This window comes from Cupressus sempervirens, chromosome 1, assembly GCF_028749045.1.
Source record: "Cupressus sempervirens isolate cs-2001-9-10 chromosome 1, ASM2874904v1, whole genome shotgun sequence".
NCBI classification, from domain to species: domain Eukaryota; kingdom Viridiplantae; phylum Streptophyta; class Pinopsida; order Cupressales; family Cupressaceae; genus Cupressus; species Cupressus sempervirens.
The window spans coordinates 894665962-894679393 of record NC_143118.1 but is presented as its reverse complement, the minus strand read 5'-3'; the positions used below and the strand labels follow the sequence as shown (position 1 = coordinate 894679393).

Here is a 13432-nt window from a genome sequence, read left to right as displayed (position 1 = left end):
CCTCAATTCCATAGCGATCTAACATAAATCCAATGAGATCTACAGATTCAATTCTAGTTTTGTTGTTCTTTGATCGCAGACCCTCCAAGATAAATGTAAAAAGTTTTGATGCGGGATATATACATGTCATAAGCTTTGTTAAATCCCGCATCTTTTCCCTTACTTTCTCAATGTTATGTCCTAACTGCAAAAAACCCAGAAATGATAAATATAAAATTCTTGATCTTCTAATTGTTTGACAATTAAATTCTAGAAGAGAAAAATGTAAGATATTATCATATTTCATACCTTCTCAATTAAGCAAGGAAGGAAAATGCTCGCTTCAGACTCAGAAAGTGTATACCCTTCATTTTTCAATGCCTCAAATAATTCAGGAAGAAACTCAAGAACCTGGAATCAAAGAGCAAGACACATAAGGAGTGGTCACTTCATTTTGGTTACTCTCCAAACATCAGGAGTCAAGATACCGGCTGTCTTACAGTTACCTTTAGCAAGCACGTTGTGTTCGACTCACAGAAGCGTAGAACTGTCCAACGTAAAAGAATATCAACTATCTCAATGATATCCCTTCCATGAGAAGGAATGGCCTGTAAACAAAAAACAATTGAATGACCACTACTGAGAATACTTTCCAAAGGATTTGTCTACAGATATATCCAAATTGTTACAGAATCTTCTTAACTAAGCATTTCATATTAATACCACAGAAATGTTTCACATCCCCACCTTCTGCAGTAACTCGAGCCCATCAATTTGTTTCTTGAAATCAGGACTCAATAGTCTTCGATGTAAATCTTCTCTGAAATACCTCACAACATCATTCTACAACAAAAGGATGTCAAACTCCCATTAGAAAAGGATGCCATTCACCAAGTAGACAATTATACATGGTGATAATACAAACCTCAACTTCTTGAATTTGCTCAGGGCGTGGCTCTTCAAATTTGTGCTTGCGAGGAATTAGTCTCACCCGCTCTTCCTGTATTTATTGTGAGGTCAGCAAGGTGATTGTCTTCAGTGGCAGTAAAAAAGCAAAAAGTGTAAGCAAATTTCTTTCAAGATTCCAACCTTGTTTGAATCCTTCAGATTAAATAAAGCCTGTCCCTGTACTGCAAGGTCCTGAGCAGCTACAGCAGCTGCCTGTTTTGAAACCTTCACCTGAGCAGGTTTCTGCAAAGAAAAAATACTCATCAAGACATATTAAATAATAAATACAACTAATTAGCTTCTTCAAAAGGAGAAAAATGACTTACAGATCCTGTAGCTCTTTGTCCATTTCGTGAAGATGGGCGATCACCACTGACATTCAAACTTGGCTTCCCAATCTTACTCCCCGCCCTTGACCCTAAACTTGATGTAGTTGACCGCGATGACTCAGGATTCTCTAAAAAATCAAAAAAAAAAGTTACATGTCAATAACAAATCTAAGAGCACTTGGGCACACAAAAACATTTAAACAATACCTTGTAGTGCACCTGCAGATCTCTGGCGTTCAAGTACAGCGCTCAGTACAGGGCCTTGCAAATCCTTCAAGCCTTTGGTTACCTGAGTCAAAAATATAAATTAAATAAGAGATTAAACCCCTTGCCCCAAATCAGGAAGAGAAAAATAATCAAGTCCATAATTGGAAAGCCTGACTATGACCCACCATTTCTTGTCCACAAGCTCGAATTAATTCAGAAATACAAGCTTCTGCAGCCTTCCGGACATCTGCAGATTTATCCTGAATGGTACAAATAATCTGAATAAGCATCTTACTAGAATAAAACATTTATCGTAGGCATTGCACATAGGAAGGACAAGTGATGAATAAATGTGTGAATAGCAAATGGTAACCAAATTAAAAATCATACCAAAAGTGCAGATGCTGTAGGCTTCAAAAGTTGGTTAAGGTCGGGTTGATCACTAAGTTTTGTAAGTTGCCTTGTTAACCAGTCCAAAAGATCTTTACGACCATCAGCACCAAGTTTGACATCTGACAATGCTGAAGCTATGTATGGGACCTGCCATAGAAGACATCATTGAAATACAGAATGCCAAATAACAATCAAATTATTTTTAAAATGATTAACCTAAAAGAACGTACCATTTTATCCAGTTGAACTACAGAAACCCATGAGTCCAACGCCTTGATAGTACTTTCCCGCATTAGTTTCTTGTTATCACCAAGGCATTTAAGAACATCTGAAAGGATACCCTGCATTTTACAAAGAACCTTGGAGTGAATCAGACAAACATTTAAACTAATAGTGAAATCCATACTTTAGGCATCAAAAATCTAATAGTGAATTATAAACCTTGCTGCTCTTCTCAACTGGAGAACCCATTGCGGATGCAACATTCCCTATGGTGGTTAAAGTGGTCATCACCAAATTCTTGTTTGAATCAAACAAACGAGCTCTCAATGCTCCAAATAATTCCACTGCAACAGTGAAAAGGGCAATCACATCACAGTTTATTCAATCTATACAAAAACAGTTTTATTACCCAGGCTACTAGCAGTTAACCCTTTTAGCATCTAAATTAAAAAACTGCATATTGTAGGTTTTTCATTTTGCTATAGAAGAAAAGCTATTTAGCCACAGTAGTACTATAAACATTACACTTAACCCATAAGTCAGAAATGAAACACATACCAGTTCCAGTAGGCTGGATACGTTTGTTCGCTTCTTCAAGAATTTTGTTTACTGACTCTATTGATTCTAGACGAACCTGATAGCACAGAAGCAGAAGAAAATCTTTGAAATGTTTTCTGCAAACTATAAGTTGTGTGCAAAAATGATACCATTACAGACTAAAATATTAGAGAATTATATACCTTCCAATCAGCACATCCTAAATTCTTAATTAGATTAGATGTAATCTTTCCACTTATGTCTTCACGTGGCAGGCCATCAGAGCCAGTCCCACCAGAAAGTGAAGCTGAATCTATAGCTTTTATTATCTTCTTTGGAGCTGCAGCAGGTCCCTGTGTATTGTAGCATTGAATACATAATAAGCAATTACACCGAAAAAATTCTGAAAACATAACAATCTATTATACAAATATCATCAAGAATTAGCCAGTCACCTCGTATGGGTTTTTATCATACTCAGCATCAAGAGTACTCAAAAGTGCAGGCTTTACATCTGCCAGAAATCCCTTAATATCTGTGCATACAAAAATTAAATTTCAGTTCACTATCACAAATGAGTTGTCCTAGTAGACAAACATGAATAATACAATTCAAATTATACAACCAACCTGGTCCAACAAATTTATGCAAAATGCCAATAAGCTTGATTGTTGAATTTCTTGTGGCTGCGACACTAGATTGCAAGCCAATATCCTTACAGAAATCAATTACATCCTACAACATTACAGATTGAGATTACAATAACATTCGGAAAGAAATTAAAAATCAAGATAACCAGACCATTCAACAACAGATAGAATATCAATTAATAACCTAGTAATTAAAATAAGTACCTTGAGTTTTATATGTGAAATCCCAAAATCTTCCACAGCTGTGACCATCCACAGTAAACCTTCACTCATCACCTTAGGATTCTTGTGTTCCTTCATGATCTTAAAAAACTGCAATTACAGAAAATCAAGAATATAGACCAGCAAAAGGCACTTAAAGATCATAATTAATTACCGCAGAACAATCAAGAGGCTTTTAAATAGAAAATGAAATTTCAACTTACTCGATCAAACACAAAGCTAGGACCCACCACCTCACAAAAAGCAGTAAGGCACTTCATAGCTTGGGCACGCGTTTTTATATCAGATACCCTCTCAGAAACACCTATACAAAACATATACATTTCTTTAACTTCTGCATCCCTACATCAAATTAAAATAAAGAATGATTTTTGCACCTACTTACAATCTCAGCATGTATACACCATACCTAAAATACACAAAACTACACATCGCTTCGGAAATTTTGAGACAGTTGAAGCTATGTGTGTAACAACCTCAATAACCTTCTGTTGAACCTGCAACAGTAATAGTTCTAAAAACAATTGGACCAGAGTACAGAACAAGTTATTGGGAACACAGAGTCTTCCAAGATATTAAACATAAAAAATCTCCAAAAATCTTGCCTTAAAGAGGACTTATACCTGCACATTCTTTTCACTCCATCCAGGAAGAGTAGAAAGTAAACGGACCAAAATTTCAGCATTTTGATCAAGATTACTCAAGCCTTCAACTGTTTCCTTCAGAGAAGTCATTGCTGTGTATCAAACAAACCCAAGTCAAACAAAAGAACTCCAGAAATATCAACAATTTAGAGGACATACATTTGGACTCAAACATTAGTTCAATGTTGCACAGTAAGGGTTTTTTTTTTTTTTTTTTTAAATTTAAAAACATTTATTTTATAACTAAATATTATATTTTTTATAAGGCCCTTTCTTTTAATTTTTACCTTGCAGAGAGTTTAATAATAAAAAACAGCACTGGCCCTAAAACACTATATTGTGCCTTCTGCATTTTGCCTTGTGGAAGCCTTAGTGATGAAGTAGAATCCAGGATGTAAGTGCAAACTTGCATCAACTAAATAAAACTTATCTATCCGTGTTTGTCATTTGCAGGTTTCTTGAGTCATTGAAGTCAATCTACTCTTGCCACAGGCTAGCTAAATTGTACAACAGTAATCATTCCTAATATGCACTATACTAGACAGTCTTTCTTTTGTGCAGTACTGGATCTTCATCAGTAAGCCTTCAAATTGATGTCAAAGCATCATGGCAGTTTCATTTACCAAATCTTTGATAGATTTTTTTGTGGATTAATCCAATTTGACTAGTAAAGACTCGGAATGAGACAGCCCTGGCACCCCAGGTCACTTGTGGATCCATCCTGGGCAAGCTAAAGCCATACCCATGGAAAAGAACAAACAAAAGCCTGCAGACTTAGAAAAAATGCTGAATCTTTTTTCTGTTCAGGGAACAGAGAGAATCAATCAATATGATGTGCATTGAAGCAACCCTTTCCATTTATTTGTCCCTGCAACTCGTCATAAATAGTCGCAACAAAAGAAATGATGCAATATCGGTGGCCCATGTTGTGCAATATGTTTCTTTGATTGCAATTGGTTTTTCTGAGTCCAACATGCTATCTACTTCCATCAATTTATGAGCAGCCTCAGCAAAACAGAACTTCACTTATTTAGTTTTATACATTATTATATCATATTTTTATTAAGATTATAATATTATCTTACAACCTGCATTTGAGCTACTTTGTCCAGGCTGAAGCATTATTCTGATTGTACATCCTCGTAGCAAGTTCTGTAAAATGTTATAACCATATAGGCATTGAAAAATTATTTCAAGCTTCCATAGTACAAAAAAAAATCTTAGTCTAAAAACTATTGAAAACTATTTCTGGAAATTTTAAAAAAATACTACAAACATGTTATGGATGGAACTGAAGATTTTACACAGGGATGCATTGTTGTAACTTTTTTCCAGGAAGGGCAGTTCCTATGCAATTGTGATCCATCAATCCCCAGAATGACCAAGCGGAATGGGCAAATCAGACGATAAAAATATAATCTTCATCTCAATATCAATAAACAGAAAATAGGAATCGCACATAAATTTAATCATAAAAGCATAATCAAGAACAACTAGAAGATAGAATAGCCATAGCTGAAATCAACAACATAATTAACAGTGCCAACTTGAAAAGATCATGGAGAACCTAATTATATATTGTTTGGCTAGAGAGTAAAATGATCACTGCTTTTGAAAATGCTATGGTAAATTGGGTAAACATAACAGTTACTATTTTCTGTATAGTGTATAATAAAAAATTACTATTGGATCTGCTGATCCAAAAGCTCTGTTTGTTTGCAGTTCATATGTTGCAATGTAATTAATGGTTGATTGCTTTTTGTGGTTGATTATTCATGGGAATCAAAGAATTATTAAAAACACTATTCTATAAACAGTGTAATCTTGCTCGGCATTCTTGATAAAATTATTAGATAGCCTGTGGTTTTTAATATTGTGCTATTCATATGCTCACTGATTCCAACAACTACAGCAAGACACAGATCATTGTAATAATGTTAATCCTCCTGGATTTATTTTTGTGGCTGTTTAACCTTTTCATAGACTCTTATAGTTTTTGTTAATTTTAATTGGGAGTCAGCTCTATAAAACACACATCTTAATAATCAAAATAACAATAATGTTAATTCTATAGAACCAAACCTTCAAGGCGCTCCTTCCAAACTGAACTCTTTAAATTTGGAAGTACATCAGCTTGAAAAAGAGAACCTACTCTTCCTTCAATCTCCTCCAAACTCATATCCCCTGGCTGTAACGGATGAAAATGAACAAACACTATTGTAAACAAATCTGCCAACATTCACTAAGAGCAATCATCTAATAAGTTTACTAAAATTTGAACCCTTTCTGTAAATACCTCAATGTCCTCAGGTGTCTCAACTTGAGAAACAGCCTTGTTTTGGGTATTCCCATCAGTCTTTTTTCCTCCACCTGACCGTCCTGGCACAGCTTTCTTTATATTCATTGCATTCAAAACATGGTGAGGACTGAAATTTAAACTTCAAGCAAAACACAATAGTAAACTTAAGTAGAAGAAAAATAGTTATAACAAGCACAACTTACACTAGGTTGGAGGGGCCTCTTCCCACTTAGCATGCTTGCAGCAGATTTCTTGGCAAAGCCATTCTCACCAGCCTGCATAACAGACATTAGGATTAAATAATATCCCCTAGGATACTTCTATTGATGGTATATACACTAATGGCATGTTTATCTAGGGAGATTCTTATTTATTGAGAATTCTAAATAAGAAATTGTTCCTGTCAGCACATCAGAATCTCTTTATCTTTTTTTATCGTTTCTTTTAACATTATGATCTAAATGCAGCATTGCATTATCTAAAAGCACATTCTTATGAACTGAAAATCAAAAAACTTATAGATACTCGTATACCCAACATTTGCAATGCTATTAACTACAGTCATCATAACCTCGTTTATTCTGCTTAAGATTCTCAATAAAATTGCATCAAATAGACTTTCAGTAAACATGCAATTCATAATGAATAAGTGATGGTAATAACCTAAGTCATAGGATACACCAAAATTCATTCATGGAGTTCGAATTTCAGAGAATTTTTACCCTTTTCAAACTTCATCAGAAATTTATGATATTAAATGCAATATTGTTATGTATAATAATATTATTTTATTTTAAAATGATATTGAATTATTTGGTCTAATTATTTAGCAATGTCAAACTATTTTGACAATTTTGTGAATATTACTTATATTCAAAAATAAATAAATTTATATAAGTTAAATTTAATGTCGGTTTTCATCTGAATTTCAATTTTTTTACCCTTGCCAAGTTTGATCCAAATTTTGTGATTGACAAGAATCCGAATTTGAACCTTGTGACTTAGGTAATAACTCATCATCACTATTCTGAAGGCTACTTTAGTAACATACAAGTCCTGACATAAATTGACTAATTTGACATTTCTTAAAGCCTCCTAAAGTAAAAACATGTCCAAACAGACCACGATAGATTGTTTCCCCATGGTCTAGCCAGTGCTTGAAATTCGATATGGTTTGTAACTGTCGTGCATATAATTTATGTTTTTTAAGGAATTTATGTATTGATTTGAGTTGCAAAGCCACAAAATCCAAGTCAAAGATGGGGCTCCAATGTTTTTGCTTTTGATGTGCTGACGGATAGTCAAACATCATACATAGGTTTCAACTTTCAAATTAAGAAACATAACCCATGAAAATCTCAATTTCCAATTCTTGCCTTTCTAACAATGAGTTTCTCAATAGCTGGATTTTCAAAACTATCGCCATGAAAATAAACAAGAAGCCATTTAAATTTTAAAAAGTTGAATGTACACAAAAATGACTTGATTTTTAAAGTATCCTAAATATAGCCAAAGTATCACCTCAGAATTTAATGTCACACCACCAGCTCCAGCTCGTGATGAACCTGAGCAACAACACCAATTCAATTCAGATACTTGTAGCCAATGTCTCTCTTGAGAAAAAATAATACAGTCACGTATATTACCTGATGAAGGTGCAGCTGTGGCTTGACCACTCCCAGATGTTCCAATCATTTCTGAAAGCTTTTTCTTTCTTACTTCATCAAGTTTTTCCAATGATCTTTCTAAAGGTCTCATTCCAACAAGCTAATGCAAAACCACAAGTCCAATGAGCATCAACCTTAAAAAAATCCAAAATAACATATATTAACATTGGCATACCTTTGCCACAGCTGCCAATACCGAAAATGCAGCATCTCTAACTTCTGGAGCTCCATCATTTAGGCACTAACAATATTAAACCAAAAACTATTAAGATAATGGTCAACACTGACAGAGATGCATACCCAACTCACACAACATTTATGCATAATATTTAAGAAATTAATAGTATACGCATTCATTTCAACTTCAAAATTACTTCAACTGTAGAGATGACAAATATTGTATTTACCTCCATACAAATTGGAACATAGTCTTTATGCAGTTTCAGAACTGCAGCTTTGTTGCTTGTCTCAATACAAAAGGCTACCCAGTTTAGCGTCAGAGAGCGTACTAAAGGAACTTTGTTCTTGGTGGCAGTTTTCACGTCTGCAAGAAATATTTGAAACAACAATTTCCTCAACTAACAAATAAAAATGTCTTTGAAATTTTAAAATTGCAATTTGGGTTTTTTTTTCAAAATCAGAAATGCAGAATGATGACATAGAAAACATTTGAACGCCCATTCATATATGCATTTGAAGTAACCAATTTATATAAAATTGTCAAATCTGAAAGTCTTAGCTTTCTAAGGACTCCAGAATATTGAAAACTTGCAGTGGCTTAAAAAAATAGTGAGGCACATTTATAAATATAAAAAATTAAAATCTTGTCCATTTCATTATATTTCAATATTCTTTTAACGGATTCAAAGTAGGTGCAGATATAAATCTGAGATCACTCATTCCTTCAGGTTATTATAAGAAAACGTGAAATCAAGAGTTGAAATTAGATATCCCCATGTGCACATTCACAACTCGTAAGCACATCTTCCCAAGTAATTCCTCATATTCTGTTGCAAAATCAAAATGAAATTTAATCTTGATAAACACAACTAGTCCACCTCATCATAAAGAGGACTAAGTTCAACCATGTAATGCAACCATGTACCCCTATTGGTTTGTAGGACTAAGTTCAGTGACCATCGCTTCCTCCCACTAAAGGCACATATCAGCAATGACAGCAGTTTCTAGCGATGAACATTGACAAGAAGGAAAATGGTAACATTCAAAGGTGAACCAGGCACATTAAGAACCACAAGCAGAAGTAAGTAGCAACATCGACACCAAACTTTCCAAGGAGGCTCATGCATAGCTGAACATGCACTGTATGGAATGCTACATATGAAAGACTTCTGTGCAACCTAAATCATGTCATAAACAGCTGGCATTCTGTACTCCAAAGAAAATCCACTGTCTGAAATCCTGACATTGTTAACAACTTGGTTAGTTGGGATCTATGTCCTGTATTGTAAATCAGGAGAGTGAACTATATGAGCAATCTGCAGGGCTATCCCATCATTATCCATATCATCAAAAAATGCAAAATAAAAAATATGTAGTACACAAAAAATGCTTTATATTATTTCTATGTTACCGGTTTTCTGGCAGCATACCCCAGTCCTAGTCCGGATCCTATCTGGGATCAGGGTCTTTATCTAATCCCCCTGTGATTTCGGGCAAGATTCTGTACACAGTGTGTGGAGTCTGTCCCAAATAAACCTTGACAGAATATGGTCGGCTAATGAATCGAAAAAGCAAATTTACTTACTTTTTTCATTTTTTACCTTTTTTAACTTTTTTGTCTTTAAGTGCCATTCACCCCCTAACCATAAAATTCAATGTACATGACATCCAATCAGTGAAAACAACTCCTTTTCCATATTGCGAATGAAACAAAAAAAATAGTATCCCCCATTGAAAACTCAGAGTTCAAGATTGATAGTCAAATGTTCCAAGTTGGTTGGCATGCTTTTCCTACACATTTGCAAGTGGTCATTTGTTTTCAAGGGGATCCTAGAAAAAAATTCTACAATTATTTCCTATTTGGTTTTTCCCTTACATTTTCTTACAAATGAAATCTCTTTTTTTTGTTTTGATGTTCTTGGTATTTATATGTTTTTGTTTTCAAACTTCAGCTATTCCAACTCTCCAACTCTCACTTTTGGAAATAAGTATGAAACATCTTCAAGGTGTTGTATGCTATCTTTGGATTTGTCATCTTCGTAAAAATAATTATTTGAGTTCATACAATTTGAGTGAAAAGCCATTTGTGGGGGATTCCTCAATACGGTTATCGGCCCAAATCAGTCACAATGGACACAATCTACCACTACAAGAGCAGCAACCATTAAGCAAATGATTGTAGATGACATTTGGTGGGATCATGTTAAGTATCTAAAACATCCAGGAAGGAATGAAATTGTATGTAAAATGCAGATCTGTAGATTACACGGGAAAAGCTCATCATCGACAGAGTTGTAACTGTCAAGTTTGTAATGATTGTTATTATTAATTATGCTCTAGTTTTTTGGGGTGTTCAGCCATCATTGAATGCCCAATTTTGTAAACTTGACGTTAAATTGTACATCTTTGTGTAATGGCAGTGGCAGAACTCATGGAATGAGTCTACAATGTAGTACAGTGGTTAGGTTTTAAGATGGATTGTTCATAGCTATGACTTCGCTGTTTCAAGTCCAAAGCTGGTTTCAAAAAACTCCTCAAATTTATGTAATACTTCTTTATCTTTTAATAAAATCAAAATTATAACCAAGAAAAATTAATATTGTATGAATTAATAAATGAATAATAAATAACAAATAACAAATAATATAAATCAATATAATTGATGATATTATCATAATATATTAATTAATTAATACCCTTAACACTGAAATTCATAATATAAACTGAAATATATTATAATAAATATTAAATATAAATAAAAGTATAATACAAAACATTAAACTACAAAACACCACAGCCTACCCTATTATTCTTGATGGTGATTAGGAAGGATAAAACCCATACCAATAGCAGTTTTTGCTAATGACAGTATATACTAAAAGAAACAAAAGGTATGACTAAGGAGCACCAAGTCGGATCTGGATTAGTGATTGCTTATTTATCTATTATCTCAGATATAATTGAAAATAATCCAATCACAGTTGATCATCATTAAGATATAATTGTCTTTAAGCAAATCGCAGCCATAGTCAATAACTTAATTTGGGGAAAACAATGATGATTTCCAAGCAAGGGTTAAAACTACGAGGTATGATGCATTGTTGCTAAGAGCTGTGATTAAACATTATTATGGGACATGACTTTTATGGAAAGACTCCTCATTCCGAATACAAGTACTAATAGCATTCGGCATACTGGGAATAAGGAGGGAAGCAGGGAAATAACATTTTATATGGTAAGTGTCCAATCAGCGGGAGATAACAGAGTCAGCAATGAAGAATACCATCAACAGCCAGCAATCAGTAACTCATACAATTACTAGGAACATCACAAGGGAATATAGTAGAATAAGTCTGCAGTCAACAAAGGGATCTAAGTTTAAAGAAATACAAAACAGCAGATATAACAATTGAAAAGAATAGTAATAGTGATAAATCAGTTCCATTACCAAATTGATAAAAGGGTCATTGCACATTCAAAGAGACAAACCTAGAAACAGCAATTATCATCCTTAATTCACTATAGTAGTAATTGCAATTGTAATGATTTCATCTATCAAGATTAATTTAGCATTATACTCGGACTCCTTTATCCAGATCATATGAGGGTTCTTTCACCTCCCAATATATTTCCATCATACCTAAGATATAATCAATTTGGGATATTTAACACAAACCCTACAAGAGAGCACAAGGGGACAATACAAGTAATGTGGCCAGCAAAGATGCATTTGTTAAATTTTCTTGCATTTTCATTTCTTTGATTAAAATTTAAAACAAATCTAAAAGTTTGCAAATTTAAAAAAAAAATTGCACTATTATATTACTAATCAAAAAATTACTGTTTTTTATTAATATAAATAACAAAAGGATAGAATTTATTATTATATATATTAAAATATTTAATTTATTATATTGGACAATGTACCCAAATTTAGATTCTTCGCCCCCCTAACACTGGAAGCCATCCTTTGGAAACTCCATGGAAAAGTGCTTTTAGTAGAAGGGAACCATGATTTCTTTGTAAATGCATACTAGTATGTTTTTTTATTCAAATTACAAGATCTATATGTTTTTATTACTATTGATATAAATACAACCATTTTTAGTTAAATACAAACATATTATACGTGCAGATAGGTGTGCGTATAAACAAAAACTCGTACACTCATCAATAAACGGATATAAATGTATATTTGTATGTTTTGGATCATGACTTCCCACAGCTGAATAAATAATCAATCCCCAGAAGAACCAACCTTCAGTGACATCCACAAGAGATAGACAAGAAGCTTTATGCATAGCCTGAAGAGTGTGTGTGAGAGATTCTGCCATGACAGGTTTCTTTTCTTTCAGCTTTTCCTGTAATCCAGATTAAAAGAGACATATGACAACTTCTTACAACCCAATCTTGAGAACAGCATGCCTTCTATAGGCCAAACAGCTAATTTACATGCTTAGCATACATACACACATACAATATTTACTATTAGATGATCTTACCAATAGAACTGGCAGAAGCAAGCGTGATCCTCCACTAAAATCTTTTCTTAATCCTCGAGCAAGATTCCCAATTGCTTGGACAGCCTCCGCAGCCACAGCTATGTTAACATCTGTTATGAGCTGTACTCACAGCAGGAAATTATAAGTAACTATAGCTTTTTTGTTGGTATGTCAGACATCGAGCCCTGAAAATTGTTTGCAACATCCTGAAGATTACCTTCTTCAATGTTCTACAAACTTCAGAAAAATCTCCTGGAGCAATTCTTCTTGCCGAGGCAAGCTTGGCAAGTTCTGCAACTGCATCTCTTCTTTCAGACCATTTTGTTGCTTTCTAAAATGGTTAAAAAAGCTAATAACATTATTAAAGAAACCACTACAAGAAATCAATCTAACCCTGACTAAAAAATGCTGCTGAATATTGTTGGATCCTCTGTTCTTTGATTCAACTAAGGACATGCAACATCGCAGAACACATTAAACATAATAATCAATAAAAAAATTGAAACCTCAAAAACATACCACGCCTTCCCAAAAGCCTGACTTTTCCAAAGGAGTTAATATGTCTACCGGATCAACCAGCTCATACTCATCAATTTCTTGTGGGCCTAATACATAAAATCCCAAAGATAAAGTTCATGTCAATATAATTATAT

General features: G+C 33.9%; 1 protein-coding gene across 2 annotated transcripts in view; it reads right to left on the bottom strand.

Moving 5' to 3' along the window:
• The window catches only part of LOC149580742 (protein MOR1-like), a 47936-nt gene that overhangs the window by 9437 nt on the left and 25067 nt on the right, over window positions 1-13432 (bottom strand). The window contains exons 8-38 of one of the 2 annotated variants that reach the window (XM_089793327.1): window positions 13299-13384; window positions 12997-13110; window positions 12780-12899; window positions 12536-12638; window positions 8505-8641; window positions 8273-8338; window positions 8077-8197; window positions 7952-7995; window positions 6634-6705; window positions 6428-6523; window positions 6214-6319; window positions 4111-4223; window positions 3897-3984; window positions 3691-3791; window positions 3470-3577; window positions 3245-3350; window positions 3071-3150; window positions 2819-2968; window positions 2637-2712; window positions 2298-2422; window positions 2087-2197; window positions 1854-2003; window positions 1649-1723; window positions 1464-1545; window positions 1254-1384; window positions 1069-1170; window positions 905-979; window positions 727-822; window positions 486-587; window positions 289-390; window positions 2-184 (exon numbers count right to left, since the gene is read on the bottom strand). In XM_089793327.1, the coding sequence (XP_089649453.1) occupies window positions 2-184; window positions 289-390; window positions 486-587; window positions 727-822; window positions 905-979; window positions 1069-1170; window positions 1254-1384; window positions 1464-1545; window positions 1649-1723; window positions 1854-2003; window positions 2087-2197; window positions 2298-2422; window positions 2637-2712; window positions 2819-2968; window positions 3071-3150; window positions 3245-3350; window positions 3470-3577; window positions 3691-3791; window positions 3897-3984; window positions 4111-4223; window positions 6214-6319; window positions 6428-6523; window positions 6634-6705; window positions 7952-7995; window positions 8077-8197; window positions 8273-8338; window positions 8505-8641; window positions 12536-12638; window positions 12780-12899; window positions 12997-13110; window positions 13299-13384 (3221 nt within the window). The remainder of the gene's footprint in view (window position 1; window positions 185-288; window positions 391-485; window positions 588-726; window positions 823-904; window positions 980-1068; window positions 1171-1253; window positions 1385-1463; window positions 1546-1648; window positions 1724-1853; window positions 2004-2086; window positions 2198-2297; window positions 2423-2636; window positions 2713-2818; window positions 2969-3070; window positions 3151-3244; window positions 3351-3469; window positions 3578-3690; window positions 3792-3896; window positions 3985-4110; window positions 4224-6213; window positions 6320-6427; window positions 6524-6633; window positions 6706-7951; window positions 7996-8076; window positions 8198-8272; window positions 8339-8504; window positions 8642-12535; window positions 12639-12779; window positions 12900-12996; window positions 13111-13298; window positions 13385-13432) is intronic. The other variant, XM_089793334.1, reaches the window with a different exon arrangement.